The 20309-nt window shown below is 47.2% G+C and overlaps 1 protein-coding gene across 1 annotated transcript; it reads right to left on the bottom strand.

Annotated features, from left to right (window-relative positions):
• Positions 1-451: 451 nt before the first annotated feature.
• Positions 452-3081, bottom strand: irf2bp2a (interferon regulatory factor 2 binding protein 2a). The gene is made up of 2 exons (XM_030106121.1): positions 1861-3081; positions 452-1573 (listed from the first exon to the last, which is right to left on the bottom strand). The coding sequence occupies exons 1-2, from the start codon at positions 2690-2692 to the stop codon at positions 855-857; spliced, it is 1551 nt and encodes a 516-aa protein (XP_029961981.1). The 5' UTR covers positions 2693-3081; the 3' UTR covers positions 452-854.
• Between the last annotated feature and the right edge of the window lie 17228 nt (positions 3082-20309).

Genomic DNA, 20309 nt, shown 5'->3' with positions numbered 1-20309 from the left:
AATTCACAGCGATTTCTTTCAGCGAAAGTCCACATTTGAAGTTGCACAATGTGGTTGCACTGAGGGATAATGTTGACATTCATGCACTTTCTCATTACTGACTCAACAGATTCCAGCAGACTGAACATGACTTGGCACCTTTTTCCGAATACTGCAGCTACAATGAATCACAAACTGGAAAAAAAAAAAAATGTGTTTTTTTTTGTTTGTTTGTTTTGCTTTCCACCCATGCACTCACCATGAATCACAGAAAAGGGAGTCATGTGTGCAGGGATAAAGCTGCAGTGCTGCAGCTTGAAACAGTAGCCCACTTACGTTGTGCAGCGCAAATCAAGTCTCCAGAGCCGTCACAACAAGCATGCGTATCAGAGCCGAGAGTCCCTATCTCACCATTCGTCCACACAAGCCCCTGTGCGACGTATTCGCTCAAATGAAGCAAGCTCAGACAATATGTTCATACAAGATCAGAAATTGTATTTGGCAATTTTTAAACAAGTGCATACAAGTACAGCTAAAAGCATTTTAGTTTTGCCAAGTGCTCGTAGAGTAGCATTAGTCACATTCTACGTTAAACAGGAACTGCCACCAGACCTAGAAGTACATCAAGAATTTTGTTAAACATCAACAAAGAGGAACGTAGTTCATTATAATGAGTACATACCTTTATCTTCAAAAATATAGAAACACAATGTATTCAAAAATCAAAAATTATACAACCATGTTTACGAAGTATACTCTTCCCTTGGGTCCAATATGTACAAGTCCGTTAGTTTGTTTGAATGGTATGTATGTGATATTTATATATTTATACTCATATTTTTGCTTCCCCTCCCCAAAGAAGTGTTCAGACAAAATCAAGGGTCCCTCTCCTTTTTTACTTTGACGTCTCCTGCAAGGATGGTGGCGATCTCTCCTTGCATGAAAGCCCATGGTACGTTCGAGCCAACCAGGGGACATTTCTCTCCACTCGGACAGTACACTTCACCCGTGGCACCTTGCTGCTTTATGCTTTCCCTCGAGCAGGGGAAGCAGAACTTGTGAGAGGGCACAGACGGGCACTGAACAAAGTGTGTGTCCTCCAAGCGCTCGTGGCACAGCGTGCAGCACAGGGGTATGCTGCCGGGTACCGAGGAGTCCGGAATGCTTTGGGGGTGCACTTGGTCCATGCCTGGTCCGTGGGGGGTACCTGCGCCAGACGCCTCTCTCTGCGGCGGCCTCCTCGGAGGCACGGAGGACGGTGACAGGGGGCTGCTGCTGTTCCTCCGGGTGGTGGAGTGGACTTGGTTGGCGTCCTTGGGTGAGCTGTTCCCACCTGCATTGTCTGCCGCCATGATAAGCGCCGCCATGGGGGACTGGCCGTTCTGTGCAGCCTCCGGCGGGGTGGTGCGGGAGTGGGGGGATATTGTGGAGGGGGGAGAGGCGAAGCTTGGCGGGGGAACCGGAGGCATTTTCAGTCCGTCGGTAGGCGGTGGCAACCACTGCTGTCCCTCTCCATTGAGCTTGGCAGCAGTTCCCTCTCCCTCTGGTTCAGGTGACGCTTTTCTCTTAATGCTCCGGGGATGTTTGCCTCTGTCTGGAGGTGGGAAAGGGTTAAACAAAACAGTTGAGTTGCACCGCTCATAAAAGGATCAGCAATTACACCAGACAGGAAATGTGCATTTTGCTGCTCTCCCCTGCCTCCCCACAGGCTACAAAACAATAACAAACACAACCAACAGAGGGGGAGGGAAAAAAAAATAAGCGCCACACAATGAACAGGCGTGCTGCTATTTTTATGTTTACCATACTGCCCTGGGCATGAAAGGGTTAATCACACGGTATTAAAATGTGGAAAAATGATAGTATTTAGTGGGTGCTCACCTGATTTGGAAGCGGTGGCGCTGGCCTCGTAGCCCATGACCCGCGGCGGCATGGCCGAGTGGTCCTTCTTGAACCTGTCGAAAGTCTGCAGAGCCATCAGGTCCCTCACCGTTTTGCCCTTGCCCATCCAGTCCGGGTCTGCCCTGCTTTTGTGGCTCTCCGAGATCTCCGGCGTGAGGCTGTCCGGTCTGTGCTTGTCCTTCACCTCTCTGTCGTGCTCGGTGCTGGAGACCGAGGCGGGTCTCTTGCCCAGGTCGGCGGGACTCCCGGCGGCCAGCGCGGAGGGCAGCACCATCTGTCCCGGTCTGCCGTTGACGGCGTGCACCGGGGGCATGTTCCCGTTAACCAAAGGCACTAGATTCGGGGGCACCGCGTTGTTCCTGCGCGGGTTGGGGCTCTGGCGGTTCAGCTCCGGCGGCTCGTCGGACTTAGGAAATCCATTGGGGACCGGAATGCCGTTCGCCTGCCTGCCCGGCTGATACTCGAGACCCGGCCTGGGATGGCGGTCGGAGGAGAGCGGGTAGCGGTCCAGAGGCTGCGGCGGCCGGGAGCCGGGGTCTCCCGCCGCGGCGTGGTTGATCGCCTGGATCTCCTTCCCGGAGAGCTGCGACTTCCCCGGCCCGGGAGACCTGCCCTCCTGAAAGCCGTGAGCCCGCTTCAGCTGCCGGGCAGTCTCGATGACAAACTCGATGCGGTCTGCTCCTTCGTAGTTGACACATCCCCTGCAGACGGGCTCGGTAAAATCCCAGATCATGGCCCACGGCATGCGGGGCAAGTCGCATAAATAACACGACTGCCTCCTGGAAGAAGCAGCGACCGCCGCGGACGACATTGCGCTCGTCGTCGACCCCCCGAAAAGAAACCCAAAATGTGCTCTTGCTCTCTCCCGCTCGCTTCTCCTCCCGAGCTTCCCCTCGAAAAAAACCAAAAAGGGGGGCGAATAAAGAGCAAGTTCCTGCCGGTGGAAGAAAAAGCCGTGGAGTCGTCCTCGGTGGAAGTTTTAGAGGGAGAAGTTCATGTCGGTGTGTACTTTACTACGGCGCTCCTCTATCTGTCTCCACTGACTCTCTACTACTGGCTCAATGTGGAGCAGTGACGTCACCGCGGCTCTAAACGCCGCTTCCACTTCAGTTTCTATTGACTTGATTTCTTCGACAGACCCCCTCCACCCTCACCCCACCTCTACGCCACTTTACTGCAGCCTCTGTCACTCACTGCTTCTTTTTTTATTTTTAATTTAATCACTTGAGTCTCGGCCAACTTTCGGGGAGAGAGAGAGAGAGAGAAAAAAAAAAAAAGGAAGAAAGAAACTGCGCCCAGTCCAGCTTGAAGCCGCCGAAGGGAATAAAACCAAACCGCTCGCTGCGTTGTTTTTGTTGTTATTATTATCATCAAAAAAAAAAAGAAGAAGAAGAAACGAGGAAAAAAGAAATAAACCCCGCTCCGGATTCCTCCTACGAGGAGGGGATGTTTGATGCTGGGGAGAGTAGCGTGGTTGTAGGTTAGGGAGGCTCCTCCGTGCGGCTTTGTCCTGAATTCAGAGCTTGATCCGCTCTGCAGCTTGTTTTTCTCAATGCACAGCGCCGCGACGCACTGAGCTGCTACTACTACCGCTGTGCAATGAATGAGGTGGGTCGACCCGCACGAAAAAAAAAACAAAAAAAAAAAAACAGCCAGGCTACTGTAATCCGAGGGCAATTCTTAGAAATATATAACATCTAAGTGCGCGTGCATCTGTAATAGTTTTTAAGGGGGCACAATTTTATGGGACATATTTTGGGATTATTGGAAGGATTTTACGGTCCAGTTTTTTTTCTCTCCCTCTCTGTCTGTGCTGCTTTTCTGTCAGCTCACCAGAATGAATTCAGCATGGGGCTTTTAGGTAATATTTTCCTGGCGTGTTATTATAAAAGGAGTTAAAAAAAAAAAGGCGCCTCCATTAGCCAGTAACCAGGAAGCTCTGTCATGAGGTGGGGATTTCCAGCCAGTGTGTTGTAAACTTGAATGGAGTGGGGTTACAGCACCGATATAGCTCTGCCCACATTTTATTCTTGTACAGTCAGTAGTGCAAATCTGCCACCGCTAAATTAAATAACACAGGATTGAGTCGTTTAACAATCAAACAGATAGACGTGATGATAATTTCAGAGGTTTAACAAGATTAATGACTGTTGTGTTGTTTGTTTTACTAAAAACGGAGTTTTATAGCAAACGCTCAGCCAAAATCCCCTGAAGTAAAAGTGTAGGTTTGAACAGGAGGAGTGTCCCAGTAGTTCAGATTCCTCCCTCTCATCTGGGCTCATTCCAAGCCATTGCAGCTTAGCCTGGGGCTTTGGGTGAGGCAATGCGTCTGAAACCTGCAGACACAAAGCAGGATATGTTTGTGCAAGTCCATGTGACGTTGGAAAGAGGAAGCAAGATGTTTAGTCACGTACCCTCATCCGCCTCACCCAACATCAGGCCACTTGGCTCCCTGCCTGCGGCCATGATCATGCACTGTGGCATGAGGCCTCTCTTCAAAGGGTTTCCATAAACAAAAAAAAAGCCACTTATGTTGCTGATCTGTTACCGCCAAGCACGTAGAACTGCAGTTGCCATATAATTTTATCTGAGTGCCTGCGAAGCTGCCAACTTATGAGTGAACACACCTAGCAGGGAAACAAAATATTTCCTTTAAAGCAGACATGAGGAGGTTTCAGAACTCTCACCGTTCCTTTAGCTGTAAACGACTATATTACCTGCTGTTTCCCATCACGGCTCTATCCCAGAGTCTCAGTCCTTGTTGGGTGAACAACAGTAGGAAGTGTTGCTGGGCTTTGTGACACAGTTAGGAAATGACTGTTGTGAGGGGCAAAATAAACAAATTCTCTCCTTGAGATTGGTGGGAAACAGTTGCCTTAATGCTTTGATCCTTTTGGTTTTCCGCTCAGTCGATGTGCAAGCAAAATAGCTGCACGGCCAAATAGCTATTATGCAAGAGAGAGGCATGCTGAGATTCAATTAAATCCTAAATGACCTGATTCTATAATAAGACGGTCCTCTCATTTAAAAAATAAAAGTGCTGCAGTGGCTGCAAAGCGAAAACAGAGATGTGCAGAACAGAGAGGCAACAAAGGTTTGAGGCTCAGCCAGACATGCACAGATGGCTCTGATTGGCAATATGAACCGTGTATACACTAAAATCACCACAGTGTGACCCTTGATGGTGGCGATCTCATTCGAGTCGAGCCACTAAACCAGATGGAGTTGCTCCATAATGCAGTTTTGAACTTTTTTTTTTCCCCCCTGAGTGGTATGTAAATTGAGACATGAAGTAGCTAAATAAAGAGTGAGAGGCTGGTGACGGCCAGGGGAATACCCAGCATGTGACAGCATCGCGGGGCCTGATGAGATGACGTTATTTTTGTTTTATCGCTTTCTGAGCCTGTTAAATTTTATATTGGGCATCTTTTATTCATGGCGGCAAATCATTACAAATTCTCTGTGAAGTTTTCTGCCTAAGCAGAGCGCAGCACTGGATGTTTTCTGGTGCCTGTTCTGTGTTCTACCTCACCAGCATCTATGTTATATAACCTTTTTTTTTTTTTTTTGAGCAACTGCTGAGGCGAGCATCAAACCGAACTGTAACATGTTGCAGCGACACAAAAGCAGGTTATGGCAGGACAGAGTGGGGACACATTATCGACGTTAAGCAGCTATAGTGACCTGTTTAGGGGATTACATGGAGAAAATACACGGAGAGACTAACGTGCACGCTTTACGGAGCTCTTGTATATGTAACAGGGAGAGGTAACCATGGAGATTATCACAGTACCCCAGCTACCATATATATCCTGTTTACGGTGCTATTTTTAGCCACTCTTTTGCACTACTAGGATTAGAGACTTGAAAAAAAAAAAAGAGGGGAGATCTGAGAGATAATTAGCATCCATCTGCCACATTATCTACTTCCTGTTTTCAAATCGTGAGGTTAACTGTGATTAGATATTTTGGAATGAATTCATTTTTATATTTTTCGACTGCGAGTCCAGAGCGGAGAAATCATGTGCGACAGGCGGGCATAATCACAACCAACTGCTAAAAATAGACATTTCCAGGAGTCTGCTTTGTTATAGGTGTAAAATGGTGGAATTCAAATAAAATGGAGGGTCGACGGTGAAAAGGGGAAAAAATGTACTGGGCGGCTGGAATCTGGGGGCTGGAGGCTGCAGAGGTGATGTCATTGAGCCGGAGCAAGAGGCGAGTGAAAAACAAGTCTCTCTCTTTATTCTGATCCTCTTTGCAGTCCCAGCAGGGGAAGAGAGGGGGGTGGAGGCGAGCTGGGGGGGAGGAGGGAGGGAGGGAGGGAGGTTGGCTGGCTGGCGGCCAAGGCAAGGGCTGCTGGGAAATGGCAAAGGATGCCAAGCAGGCCCCACCGCCAACATTAGAAGCTCACATCTTTGTTCTCAGAAACCTGGTGTGCTGCCAAAGGCCTCATTTCAGCTCCATGGCATGATTACACTGGATGTAGGCCAACTACTGAGAGCTTGCTCTCTCTCTCTCTCTCTCTCTCTCTCTCTCTCTCGCTCGCTCTCCCTTTATGCTCCCTCCCTTGCCCGTCTCCCTCTCCCTCTCTCTCTCTCTCTCTCTCTCTCTCTCCCTCCCTCCCTCCCTCCCTCTCTCCTCTGATTTTCCACTGCCTTCAAAAGCTTTTTGCCAAACATGCTGCAGTTGCCATGGCTGCAGAGAGTGGAACATAAAAAAAAAAGTGAGTAATGAGTCAGGCTTGGGCCCAGATGTGCCACATGTGCATCCATTTAAAAAAAAAAAAAAAAAAGAGAAAGAAAGAAAGACGGTAACATATCCCCTTAATCTGCTGGGTTTGTCAGGGGACAGACGGTTCGGTGAAAAGCACAGGTCTGAGAAGCGAAAGAAGTTGTAAAAAAAAAAAAAAAAAAATCCCAGCAAAATATGCAAATGAGCGACACTGTCTTCACATTCAACCTGAAACAGAAGGTAGTTTCAGTGGCTTTGCAGTGCGACATGTTAATTCAGGCAACCAGGAACTGAAAACGGCCTGAACTTTGTTTCTGTAATGCAGCACTTATGTAAAACTTGTGCACCTCATTTGCTGACGACATGATTTCCTGTCCAGTGGAAAGCCCCCTGCTGTGTATTTTCAGCTCCGACCAGACATCAGCGTAAACAACCTGCTTTTATCCAGCAAAATCAGCACAGACTTTATAACTTGTCTATTTGGGGTTAGGAGGGTCACTGGATAAGTTGCTTTCTAAATTACCTGCATATGTCCCTGGTTTCTTATTTACTTTCCCTAAAAGGCAGCTCCAAGCATGACTCACGGTTGTTGTGTTTAGCCTACTGAACTGCTCTGTACAGTCATTTCAGTATTGTGACTTACTCAGACAGAATGTTCAAAATGTCACCATGCTGCATAATCTCTCTCTCTCTCTCTCTCTCTCTCTCTCTCTCTGTCTGTCTCTACTGCAGCCGTTTTCTGTACACCTGGTTTGTTCTCACACCTAGATAGCTCGTGCTAACTCCACAGGGATTTTAAGCATGTCCCCGTGTTACAGTGATGTTTATATTTCGACACAAAGCACATTTTCTAGACAAAGGCAGTATTGCTTTCCTTCTCTCCAGTCGAACTGGGGAAGCTTGAGGAGTATTTCGTGCGTTATGTAACCTATTCCATTGAGCCAAAACTAAACTTTCCCAAAGTAGGCTTATTTATCACCAGGACTCTTGTCTATTTTTGAGTTTCTTCACTGGAAAATCGACTCTGGCATTCCTGGTGTAGTCTACACAGCGCTCCGGCTCGGCTTGTTGATGCAGAGGTTGTGAGTGGCATTTTCACATTCAGGCTGTTCTTTTATGTCATTAAACAGACACACAAACAACCGGCTTGCATTTGTGTTCCTGCATATACTCAGCCTTTTGGATAAAGTTGTGTAAAACCTCAGTAAATAATCCGTACAAAGACATGTGCACATGCATATTTATAATGCCATTAATTAGGAGGCATTGCAGCGTTGCTACTGGAAGGAGATCAAAGCTGCCTCTTTTTAGTAATATTTGCCTTGAAAGCAAACTGAAATAAAGAGTAATTTCTGATATGTATAAAGACAAATAGCACCACTGTGCGAGTTAGGAAAACCAAGAATAGCAAAGGCTGACCTAATTGGAAAATCTCAAGTCTCCTGATTGTAGAGGAAATTATTCATGGATGACATGTGGCTTGTTCATCTCAGGAAAGTTGTGGAGATCAGGAGTAACGCAGCTGTAATGTATCGCGTCCAGATGTTGTGGTTTATTTTGGAAAGCGGTTCTTCTCCAGTCTTCCTGTGATTTAGCGCTAAATACATTCAACTTGAAAACAGCCCTTTTTCACTAGTGGTCGTAAATCAGCCAGCGTTGCCGTTACAGATTGCACAGATGCTTTGCTGCCCTCTCTTTGATTGTCTGGTTTATGGAGGACGCCCCATCATGCTCTGTGACTCTCCATGTTAGTACTGTCCTTCCTCCGCTTTCCATAAAAGTGCAAGTTGTCACGACTGTGTGATATTCATTATCTGCCTGTGGGTTTCTGCAGGCCTGGCCCCCAGAGCAGCTGGGGAGCACTGGTTGTTAGCCGTACTGAAAGATAGAAGTGCAGGAGATGAGTGTTGCCCTCCCCTGTCTGTGCGATAAAGACCCCTTAACCGCAGCGTCTGGGTATCTGGCCTCACAGTCTCTCGCCTACCTTGTTGTCTTCAAAGACTCGTCTCAGAAAACAGCCCACTGCGAAGAGCTGAAATAGAAAATAGAGTTCTGATGACAAGAACAACCGCCTGTATGTGAACTCAAGGTCAGGTGAAATATGTTGAAGGGCCACTTCGCCTTTACAAAAATTGTCCTTCCAATGACACTATGACGTCTCAGGAAATTATAACTGCAGGGAAAAAAATAACAACAATATATACAACATTATTATGTGGTCTTCTTGTCAAATGTTTGCCTCTTATCAAGTTTTAGTTTAAGCGTATTTATATGAAGTTGTTTTCAAAAGAAAATGCTACATTTTCGTTGCAGTTTGGGTTTGTTTACATGAGAACAGCGCCATGGATCTCCATCACCAGCCTCCACCTCCGTGTAAACAAGTAATTTTGTCTGAAAAGTGTAAAAACTGCACATAAGCACTGTGGTCATGGTAAATAGTTCTTTTGCGTATACATGAGTAGATCAACAACGACAACAATAGCAGAGTCAAGAATACTCAAATAAAGCGTACATTCACTAGACCATCATCCTGCCCAGTGGAGACACATTTCTTCAATACACCAGATACTGAGTGGGTCTGCTCGTCATAACAAATCTGTTTAAAAATCATTTAAGGTTTACATTATATTGTGTGTGATTATATTCCAAAAAACAATGTTTTATCCAGTAGCCCGCCATGCAGACTTCATTTCTGGGTGTTCACAATTGTTTAAAAGGTATCACAATCTAAACATTACATTTTTCTGAAACAATAATACATAAATGTTGTTTCCAGTTGATATTTCTTGTCCCAAGACACTATCCTGTGGCCTGAGGGTTGCTCAGTAATACAGTAGGCCTCAAGTCCTGTGTTTGCCGCCGACCAAGTGTTGGGTTATCATAGTAAATGTTCTTCCAAACCAGTTGACTTTTGGTGCAAAGACAAAGGGAAGCATATCCAATAGCCTTACACAGACAGATGGCTCATCCAATCACCTGGTAAGTATTTTTTAATGTGTCTGCCATTTTGGAAATGAACCATCTGGCGAGTCCGATTAAGGAAAAAAACCTTAACTGAAAGTAAGTCTGACTTTGTAAATAGTGTCTGCTTACCTTACAGTAGCAATACCTTGAAACTCAAGAGCAGCATTAAATCTGCAGCAAATAGAGTTTTTGTTGTTGTTCTAACGAACAACAAATAATGCTCTGTGGTTTAGGTAACTTCTTATAGCAAATGTTTCAGCGCTGCTAAGACTGATAGCCAAGCTCAAACAAACAAAACCAGAATTTAAAAAAAAAAAAAAGCACTGGATTTGTTATTGTGGTGAAAATAATATCCAGTTGTTTTCACTCCACAAACTGGAGCCTTATGCTTAACAAAGAAAGTCATGACTTCCTTCACTGCGGAACTTCACACATTTCCCAACATTGCAAACTCCTATGGCCAACTGGTTTTGCAACACAAGACAATGAGAGATGTTGTCATCCGCTGAGCCATTATTCCAAACAGGCGCATAGTGGACGGGTTAGTCATAGTTACCATAACAAGCTCAGCAGTACAGTAATGCCGTGGGAGGCTCACGGGATGACTATTAGAGCCTTGACGCAACAGTAAAATCCCAGAGGAATACGAACGGGCCGAGCGGGGAGAGCACTGTGAGAAAGTTCAGTGCCCTTGGAGGAGCCCGATAAGCCCAAGGTGATATGTTTGTGTTGTGCAAATTTGTAACGACTGCTAGGACACTGCTGATAGAGAGCCGTCTTACAGCATGTGTTTGCAGAAAGCCTGTCTGTCCAAAGGGCACGACACAATGGGCGTGGTGTGCGTTATCTGTGCGATTTCAGCTCATGGTAATGTAACACTGGGTGCATGTGTGTGTTTGTGCGTGTGTGTGCAGTAGTTGTACAGGTTTGGGCAACGGCCGTTTTTCAAAGCGTTTTAACAAATGAAAGGCTGTGGGTATTTTCTCTCCCCTCCTCCTGCTGTGAAGTGATGAGATCCATACTGTTCAGCAGGCGCACAGATGTGTAACTCGATCTTTCCCCATGCAAATCACTTGAAAGCTCTCCTTCGCCCCAAAAGGGGGATAAAGTTCACCTACGCTGCGCTGCCACACAATAGGAGGGCGGAGCCAGACAGCCTTGAAGAGGAAACGATCTCATGCTGACTGACAAGTCTAGCTGCTACACCCAGGGTTGCCCTGAAGGACAACGCAGCGCCTTCCCCTCCCCTTTCTCTACACTTTTATTTTCACATGTACATATCTGCGGTGTTGATCAAGACACACGGCTGCAGCGAGCTCGGTTCCTGTCTTCCTTCCCGAGGCTACGTGACGTGTGCACAACTCTTCGTTTCGCTCCTCGCAATAAAATCGTCTAGAAAAAAAAAAATGTTGCGGCCAAAACAACAAGACAAGCAAAGTTCACCTCCCACATAACCGCTACGACAACACCAAAAAAAAAAAAAAAAACTTTCCAGCTCTCACCTCCCCCTTTGCCAAGTTAACCATTTACAGCGGGGCGGAAGAAGAGAGCGGGAGGATTATTCTGGGTAAACAGGGTGCCGTGTTTGCTGTCTGAACGAGTTAACCCAGCTATTCACCACCTCACCTCTGTGCTCATTATCGCCCGACGTGCAGGAACATGAAACTCGTCATGCTGCGAGTCATTCTACACCGAGATGAACCTCCTTCCTCCAACCGCCAAACAATGCACGTGGGCAGTCGGAGCCGTGCTCCAATTACGAAATCGCTCTGTCACAAGACGAGCGACTCACAAGAATGCTGTTGTGACACATGTGCGCTGTTGACACAAGAGTTAAACATTGAACCGCACACACACACACACACACACACACACACACACGCACTACAACTGCCAAAAGGGCGGGAGCTTTAACTGCCGAAGCACCGGTTTGTATTTATCTTTCCGCTCTTGCGAGCTGCGTCCTCGTCCCGCCGCCTCTCAACAGTCATCAGGTTTATCAAAGCGGGGGAAAAAAAAAAAAAAAACCCACGGTCCAACTGTAGCCAGGTGCTGTACAGTGTAATGATTCATGCAGCAGACGCAGTGCTCTGCAGCAGACTGCTGCGTGTGTTTGGAGCTTTGCAGAGGTCACTGGGTGCGTGTGCACTGGATGTCATGTGGTGCAGATCTCTGGCTCGGTGCGGGTGTAAAGAGTTCAGCAGGAGTTCAGTAGAGATTCATTATTCATGCATTTCTCTCTACTAAATGATGGCACCATGGAGCCCTTTCTCTCTGAAAAGGTCCAGGCGCTTCAGTCTTCCTCCCCTGTTTTCAATCAGTTGTGTTTTTCCAGTTTCAGACGTGGAGTAACAACATTTGACCGCTGCTTTATTTATTTATGCGCTCAGTGGAGCTGTATTTCAAAAAAAAGGTCCGGTATTTGTTTCTTGTGTTCAGAGGTTGCCGATTGCCAAGTGCGGGAAATGTATCGGTGTAATTCTTTACAGAAGGGTGGCTTCAGTTTAATGTGTGTTGGCAACGCTTTGAAAAATCCCTGCTTAACAATTCTAGGAAAGCCGAGCCACCTGGAAATCTCATGACTTCCTGAATCTAATTCCAGGCCGCTCTATCAGACTGTCTGACTAGCAGCTTTCATTGAGGGGAGTAAACACTGAATGTCAGGCATGTTTGCCAGACCCAGTGTTGAATCAGGCATTAGTACTCATGTAATGCCTGCAGTGAACTCAAATGCCCGGGCAAAGCCCTGATTATATTTTCCCCCTGTCTAACAGATTTATAGTACACTGCGAACTCTGAGGGAGGAGCTGGCGTTGGGTGGACTCACGAAACCAGTCACCGCACACTCTACAACGTCTATTCTCGTCACTTTCAGATGCAGTCTGCACTGTCCTCCAACCATATAATAACAGGCGCTCGGATAACCTGCAATTGCAATCCGAAACTGCGCGCAGAACAAACAAGAGTGACAAAAACAGAGAGCGAAAGGAATGACAGTGCTGAGGGAGAATCCAGAACAAAGTCCCCTCTCATGTCACGGCGTGCTGCGTTGGCCGACCGTGACCTCATTCAAAGTTTACACGCAGTCGCCTCATGTTGCTTTGTTATCTTCAAACCAGCACATTCCTGCCCGCAGCAGAAACAAAAAAATGTCGGCGTGCAGATCCTGCTGGGCGACAAGCGCGCACAGGCAAATAAATGAAACAGCGAGAAGGAGCAGCATTTCGCAAAGTAAAAATACACACAGAGAGACTTTGAGAAGCAGGAGGCTTGACATGTATATAGGTCAGTCGTGGACTGATTGGAGCTTTGCGTGTCTGCTTACTCAGCAGCCCTACACCGAGCTCAGCTCGCTTTCAGTCTTTTTTTAAAACAGACCACAGGGTAGTAAATAGCTACGAGGAGGATCACAGCCTTCACAGCTGATTGGCTTGATGCTCGCCTGACATAAACAGGAAGCCGGTCGTGCAAGTCAGAGAGGAGCGGAGCGAACAGAGACGGAAGGACAAGAGACAAGCAAAATGTGGTGGCAAAACAAAGAGAGTATGTGTAAAATCCCGAGGGATTTAGATTTGAGAGAGCGCGAGGAAAATGGTCTCTCTGTTTGGAGAGCGCCATGTGACTCATGGAGGAATTCAGCCTGTGATTCAGTTCTCTGCAGTGTCAGCAGGCAGTGTGCAGTGATCATGGTGATGATGTGTAAAGTATGGCCTGTTTGGAGTTATATCTGCGTAGGAACACACACACACACACACACACACACACACACACACACACACACACACACACACACACACACACACACACACACACACACACACACAGGTGGCGGTGGGAAGAGAACTGAAAATCTGGATTTAATCTTCATAAGCGTATCATATTTGCATGAAAATATGCAGATCAAAACGTTTGAAATATTATTTCAAATTGCGGATGTATTCAGAAGGAACTTGCAATTGTACATTAAATGAAATAAGTAGCTTGCTAATTATTGAAATTACATACTCGAAAAAAATATTCTCAAAATATTGTTTCATTACAGTAATGTATTTGTTTTTCATTAGTTACACAAATTGCTCACACAGATATTGCGAAGGTACTAACGTTAGCTGAGCACAGTATTTGCTTGCACTAGATGATGCTAACAGTTGAGTACAAACTACATTTGTACAGTTATACAGAATACATCAGCAAACTAGCAGTATGGTACTTATAATGTTAAATAATTATGTGCATGTTTGTTAATGCATGCAAATTTCTGGTCCTTTTTTATAATGGGACATTATATTTTGATGGAAAGGTGATTGAAGGTCGTCTTGGACTTGTTGCATATGCATGGAGAACTGCAAACAAGCATGAAAATATCATTTCACCGTCACTCCTCAGGTCGTTGTGAATGAGCGGCATGACATTTAGAGTGCGGCTGTGAGTTTAGAAAACAGGTTCCAGAATATATTTACACGGTTTTTGACAAGGCTTTCACCTCTGTGGAGCATTAATGGGAGATAAGAGTGAAAGAGCTTGAACTGATTTCTGTTCTTGTTTTCATTAGTTTGCACAGTTTATGACGGTGAGGCTTACAGATACTAGATTATTTCACTTCCTTGTATTCAGCCTAGTTAGTCAACCCAACAAGCTTCCCTTCTGAGTGTGCTCGCTTTGAGTGACGTCTGAACGTCGGTAATGATTATCCAGCGTTGGTTTATAGTCAAACAGGGGTTGTTTGTAATGGCGCGTGTTCGACTTTCTTCTGTTGGGTAACTATTGTACAACCTCAGGTTAGATTTAAGTGGTTTGTGCTTCACGGGGTTGTTGCGTGTTTCTCAGGGGGGCCATGACAGGGCAAAAGCACGGAGTGAAACTAATGAGTGACATATCAACCCCCGCTATCCAAAGAGCTGTTCGGATAACAGCCCTCCTCCCTTCTGCCCTCCCGCCCTCCTCCCGCCGTCAACCTGCTGTCCCCGTGCCGAGCTTTGAAGGTCAGATGAGAAACATGAGAAAGCGCCGCTGCCACCTCGGACTAACTGGTTCAAACAGGCCCTGGGAGGAAAGGGGGGGAGGAGGGGTGGCGGCGGCGCGCGGGGCGTGGCCGCCGGAGCATGCCCAGTGAGGAGGAATGCCGTGTGATGGCAATCACACCGGGCTCTCCCCCCATCTGCTGATGCAGTGTGCACTTCTCGCCCCGGGCCCTTTTCCATCCAGTCTAGTGAGCAGCCAGATCAATTTACTGTGGAATGAACACAAAGTCAGCCGCTGACGCACGCACACACACACACACACACACACACACACACACATATTCACACATTCTTTATGTACGACAACAGCCCGCGCTGCAGAGCGCCGCGCTGCACTGCAGCAGACAGGCACGCATAGGAATTTACTCATGCATGCAAAAAAATAGTGAAGCAGGGGTTGAATCAAAGGGGCAGATATATTATTCAGGGAAACTCCCTCTCTGCTTCAGCTGAAGTTTTCCAGCTCCTCGTCCTCAAACCTCTGTGCACGCAATGCCGAAAAACAAGAGGGCCCATTATCTGGCTGAAATACCCTCGTCAAATTCCTCCAAAATAGTGCTGACTCATCTCACCGCCACACACACACACTGGGGTGGCTCCATTCATCATGGCGGCTGCTGCGAGGCGTTGACAGATATTTTCATTGTTATTTCATCACCTACTATTTGGCTTCAATGGCAGAATGAGAGGGATCGTTTTGGGGGAATGCTATTATCTCTCTCCAGACAAAGTGAGACCTTGCTGGTGTGTGTGTGTGTGTGTGTGTGTGTGTATGTGTATGTGTGTGTACGTGTGTGTGTTCCCTCCTATGAATAATTGAGGAGCCCTGCCTTGTGCAATTGAGCTGCCGCTGACTAGGCACCCAGGGTGGCACTCTTAACCACTGTGACAAAATGGTGCAGCTTGAAAAGTGACATTTAAAGCACACTGACACTGAGGCGTGTTGTCTCCGCCGGCCTCACACCTACCTGTGCATGTTCAAGTGAGCAAAACGCACCGAAACTTCCGAAGTGCGAGCCGGTGTGCTTGAGTGCGTGCTGGAAAATGTTAATTTCCTTGGCTGAATGCAAATCAAGGTGGCGCTTGGTTCTATCTGCTCGCTCTTACATTATATGAATAATTGAAACATATTGTGGGGGGGATCTAATGTGTTCTTTTATTTGCAGAGTCACGCCTGAGCTTTCTGATATGCTAATGAGCCTCCCCTTAAGTAAGCGAGCTGTGCTTTGGAAAAAGAAAAAAAAAAAAATCTGCCCGGGCCTAATGGCACATTGTCTGGAGGGTGATCAAAGACAGCAGCAAAGATGACGAAGGAGATGTTCTCCGCCGCGCCGCGGATGACACCGATAATGAGGCACTTGAAGGAGTTTTCAGGCATGACGGACACCGCGGCCATTTTAGTCACGAACCGACCGAGGAAAAGCAATCGAATTTCCGGATTCGTCTCCTGACCCTCACTCAGATGAGGACTTTTTCTCCTCCTAAAGTAAGACGTCCTTCACAATCCTGTCTTTTATCTCCCTCCCCCTCTTCGACCCCCCCAACCCCACACCATTAGAGCCCACTCCACGCGGCGCGCCGCAGCCTCTCTGCCACCCCGCCTCGCCCCCGTCTCTGCTTTTGCTCGAGGGTTTCTAAATCAGGAACATCTGACATGCTCGCCACCTACTCATGTGTCTCGCTGCAACTCGCCGTGACCTCGATCCACCCTCCCTCACATTTGAATACTGTTACGCGCCGATCTTCCTATGGCGCTCCGTGGCTGCGTCGTGTTCAAACGCAGCCCCCCGACCACATGTACACACAAATAATGCCAGCGACGGGCAGACAGCTGCAGTTCAAAGCTCAACAACAGCTGCGTTCCATTGTCTGACCGGGAAGCGACTGACATTTGAAGCCGGCGATGGTCGCCTTTAAACGCTTCTATTCTTTCTCTCGCCTTCCCTCTTATTTTCTCCCCGCGTCCTTCCCTCTTTGTCCTCCGCTGCCAAACACTTCTCATTCCTGTGATGCTTTGGGTATTGCTGAGGTCTGCCTGGATACCGCAGTGACTCGGATTCTCACACAGTAACCGGGGAGGTGCAGAATATGCTCCTTATTTGCCTCCCACAGAAGGCAGACACTCAATCCAGCCTCTTCACTGTCAAAAAGGCGACGGAGATATACTTGGCAAGCTGTGTTTTACACCCCCCGCGCCCCCCCCCACCCCCCACCCGCACTCCTCAGTGTGTGTATGTATCTTTCAAGCCCTTCATTTCCCAGAAAAGGAGCCCAGGATTTATGAGTGCATGAGCCGCCGCGAGCGACATCTCCAGAGAAGGATGAGTGTTTCCTGCAAACAGTTGGAAGGGGAGGGGTGGGAGGCACTGGTGTGTGTGTGTGTGTGTGTGTGTGTGGGTGGACAGCTCCCATAGAAACACTATCCAGTAACACTTGAAGAGCGTCATCAAGGGGAGGTGTGCTGTGTGTGAGCATGGAGGAGGCGTCTTTCTGAGAAAAAGCCCATGAGCCCCGCAGACCTGTGATTGACAGGCAACTCTGCTGATTACTGCCCCTCAGGGACAAACTCTTGACAACAGCTGCTGCTTCAAACTCCCCCTGAACTACTGCTAACTTCAGGTTCACCAAATATGTCCAAATATGAGTTGTCAGCTTTGCACAGGGTATCCAAATCGCTCCCTTTTCCGTCTTTGTTTCCAGGAACACTTGTGCAGAAATCTGACACGAGAGGACGGCGCACCAGCCAGCAGTCCTGCTGAACTGGCATGTATTTGCAAAAAAAGCAACCGCGCCGCCTCATCATCGCCGCTCTCTCTTTATCCGCCGCCATCGGGTGCGGACGTGAGGAGTAACAGTGACTTCATGGTGAGTTGTGTAAGAGCGCGGGGTGAGGCTTGAAAACTGAGCCATGTGAGACAAACAAAAGTGCTGATGCGCCGAAAAGAGAGCCAGTGCTTTCTGGAGGCATGCTGCAGAAGTCAGATTTCAGAGTCAGGGAGGACAGACAGAGTCTGGACTCACTGCGGCCATGTGGGCAGTGCGTGGTGAAAAGGGCCCGGTGTGGGGGAGGTGGTGGTGGGGTTAGGCGGGTGGGGGGGGGGGATCTATTCCAGTAGAGAGAGAAAGGTCGCAGTGTAAGCTGATAAAGGCAGGAGGCAGAGCTTGGGGCTGCTTCCAGGCCAGCTAGTCAGCTGATGCTTGCAGCTGTGTTTGGAACATCAATATGAGCCTTGTTCAGTCTCTCTCCCCCCCTCCCTCCCTTCAAAACCCCCCCTCCCTCCCCTGTTCACTCGGTATCCCCTCTCGGCCCTCCTCCTCCTCCTCCTCCTCCTCCTCCTCCTCCTCCACCTCCTCCTCCTCCTCCTCCTCCTCTCCCCACACTGTTTCCTTTTTTTTTTCTCCAGCTCTGATTTATGAAAGTAGGGCATGTGCCCATAACTGCTGCATCAAGGCACATGGCTGAGCCTCCAGAGGCACTAAGGCTCTGTTTACATCAGCCCAGACAACTGCACCGCATTGCACAATCGCCACAGGCCGGCTCTGTTATATAAAGTGTGGGGCCACGTTGGCGCTATACTGTTTTTGTTTTTCTGGTTTTTCTTTTTCTCCACCTGTAATTCCTGAATTGCACAAACCTGTTGTTGACGTGTCAATTAACGTCCGGCTTTCACCATGTGTCACTCAAGCCCTGCCGTTGCCAAATGTGGAAAGTTTATCAAGGATATTTTCAGCTGGCGTATGAGGAAATGAGGCTTTGTTGTTGTTGTTGTTGTTTTTTTGTTTGTTTGCTATTGCTCTCTGTTACAAAAGGATTTTGAGGCCTTGTGACAGAGGTTTATTGTTCAGAAGTACTGGAGCATGAGAATATTTTAACAAACAGGGTGGCAAATTCTGTGATTTCAGTGGCGAATGTGAGTTACGGGAGTGTGCGGGTTTACTCGGCGATGACAATTAGTCCCAAACGAAGCAGCGAGGCATTTCAGGATCAGTTTCCATGACAACAAATCAGCCTGCTCGGCTAGAGGAAGACATAAACATTTGTCCTTAATGAGCAAGAACAAAAGAATTTCAGCCAGAAGCCGGAAACACAAAACTGATATGACCGTGAAAAAAAAAAAAAAAAAAGCAGAATCATGTTGCGAGCACAACCGTGGAGTGTGAGGCAGACCTGAGGTCTGGAACAAGATGATTCATGGGAGTGCATGTGGGAAGGAGCGGGTCACTGGAGAGGATGGATTGAAGAAACATACTGTCATGCTTTGTTTTTAATCATCTGACACACAGATGGGGTTTAATGGGTGTAACCTGTCTTTGAAACAATCTTAATGGAGGCTGAAAAACAGGACCAGCTGCTGCTATCACAAGCCATTAACCATTTGTATAATTTACTGGATTTCAGGCCGCATTTTCACCGCACAACCGTGCAACCAAAGCTCAGGAGGGAGCTCGGTGTAACCTTGCCTGTCTGCGAGCGTGCTGTACCAGTGCTGACTCAACAATGGGGGCTATTTGCCGCCGCTCCACGCCTGAGCCTCTTGGACTGCAAGGACATATGATCATTTATGGCTCTGGGGCTTCAGAGCTCGACTGTTTCTGATATTTTTGCTCGGCTGTGAGTCACGACAGGCTGGAAGCCCTCTGGAGGCACGGTCAGTGCGGCCAGGACTCTGCACACACAGGATTACACTCATTACTCCAATTTTCTGTACATGAAAGGAATAATTAGAGATGTCCTGCTGCTGTTAAACATGGAGCACAACAGTCAATGTCGCTGGCACGGCTTTACTTTGTTTGTGTGTGCTTTGAGGTCCACCCAAGAATTAATATTCTCTGGCAGAAAGGTGCACAGAGAGATGAAAACCATGTTGTTTTTCAATCCAGAGTTCCAACCTGAATAAACGCTTGTTATATTTTTTTCATTTTCACTCTCAGAGATACCCCCCCCCACACACACACACACACACACACACACTGCCAGTCTTTGTTGCTCGCTGCTGCCTTTGTAGAAGTCCTCGTATCTCTCCCACCCCACCCTCCCATCGCCCACGCTGCTCTCCTCCACTCTCATAACTCAGCTGTTACTTGGCAACATGGTCCCAGCTGGACCCAGCATCAGCCGGGTTTCCATGGCAACTGAACGCACACATTGCAGGCACAGTAAACATGTTTGTGTGTGTGTGTGTGTCTGTGTGTGTGTGTGTGTGAGAGAGAGAGAGAGAGTGCGTGTGCATGCGCGTGCATGTTTTCTGAAGGCGCAACACTACATACACAATAAAATGCCACGTATGTATTCAGGCTCTGACATCCACCAAGGCTGCAGGAAAAATAGAATAGAAAAAAAGAACATAATGCAATTCTATATAGTGTGAATACTCTGATATTTCATACTATATTTAAAGTGATTACGTTCGAACCTGTTCATGCATCTTTGAGCAATGTAGTTGAATACTCTTAAAGCATTTTAATCCACAAGCAAAACTGAACAGTGATATGGATATGAAAAAACAAAAACATTTTCATTTGGTCACTGCTGTATTTTTAGAATCGAGGAGGTATTTCTTAGTTGTATTTCAAATGCTAAATCTCAAGCTACAATGGTTTACAATTTTTTTTATTTAATTATTTACATTTTCAAAAATGGTCTGAACGACTCAGAAAAGCAACACCTTGAACCAGCTTTGCTGTCACTGATAGAGCTAACTTCATGTG

Source organism: Salarias fasciatus, chromosome 13 (genome assembly GCF_902148845.1).
Source record: "Salarias fasciatus chromosome 13, fSalaFa1.1, whole genome shotgun sequence".
NCBI lineage: Eukaryota > Metazoa > Chordata > Actinopteri > Blenniiformes > Blenniidae > Salarias > Salarias fasciatus.
Note: the sequence above shows the minus strand (reverse complement) of the source record. Positions and strands in the feature narration are given on the sequence as shown.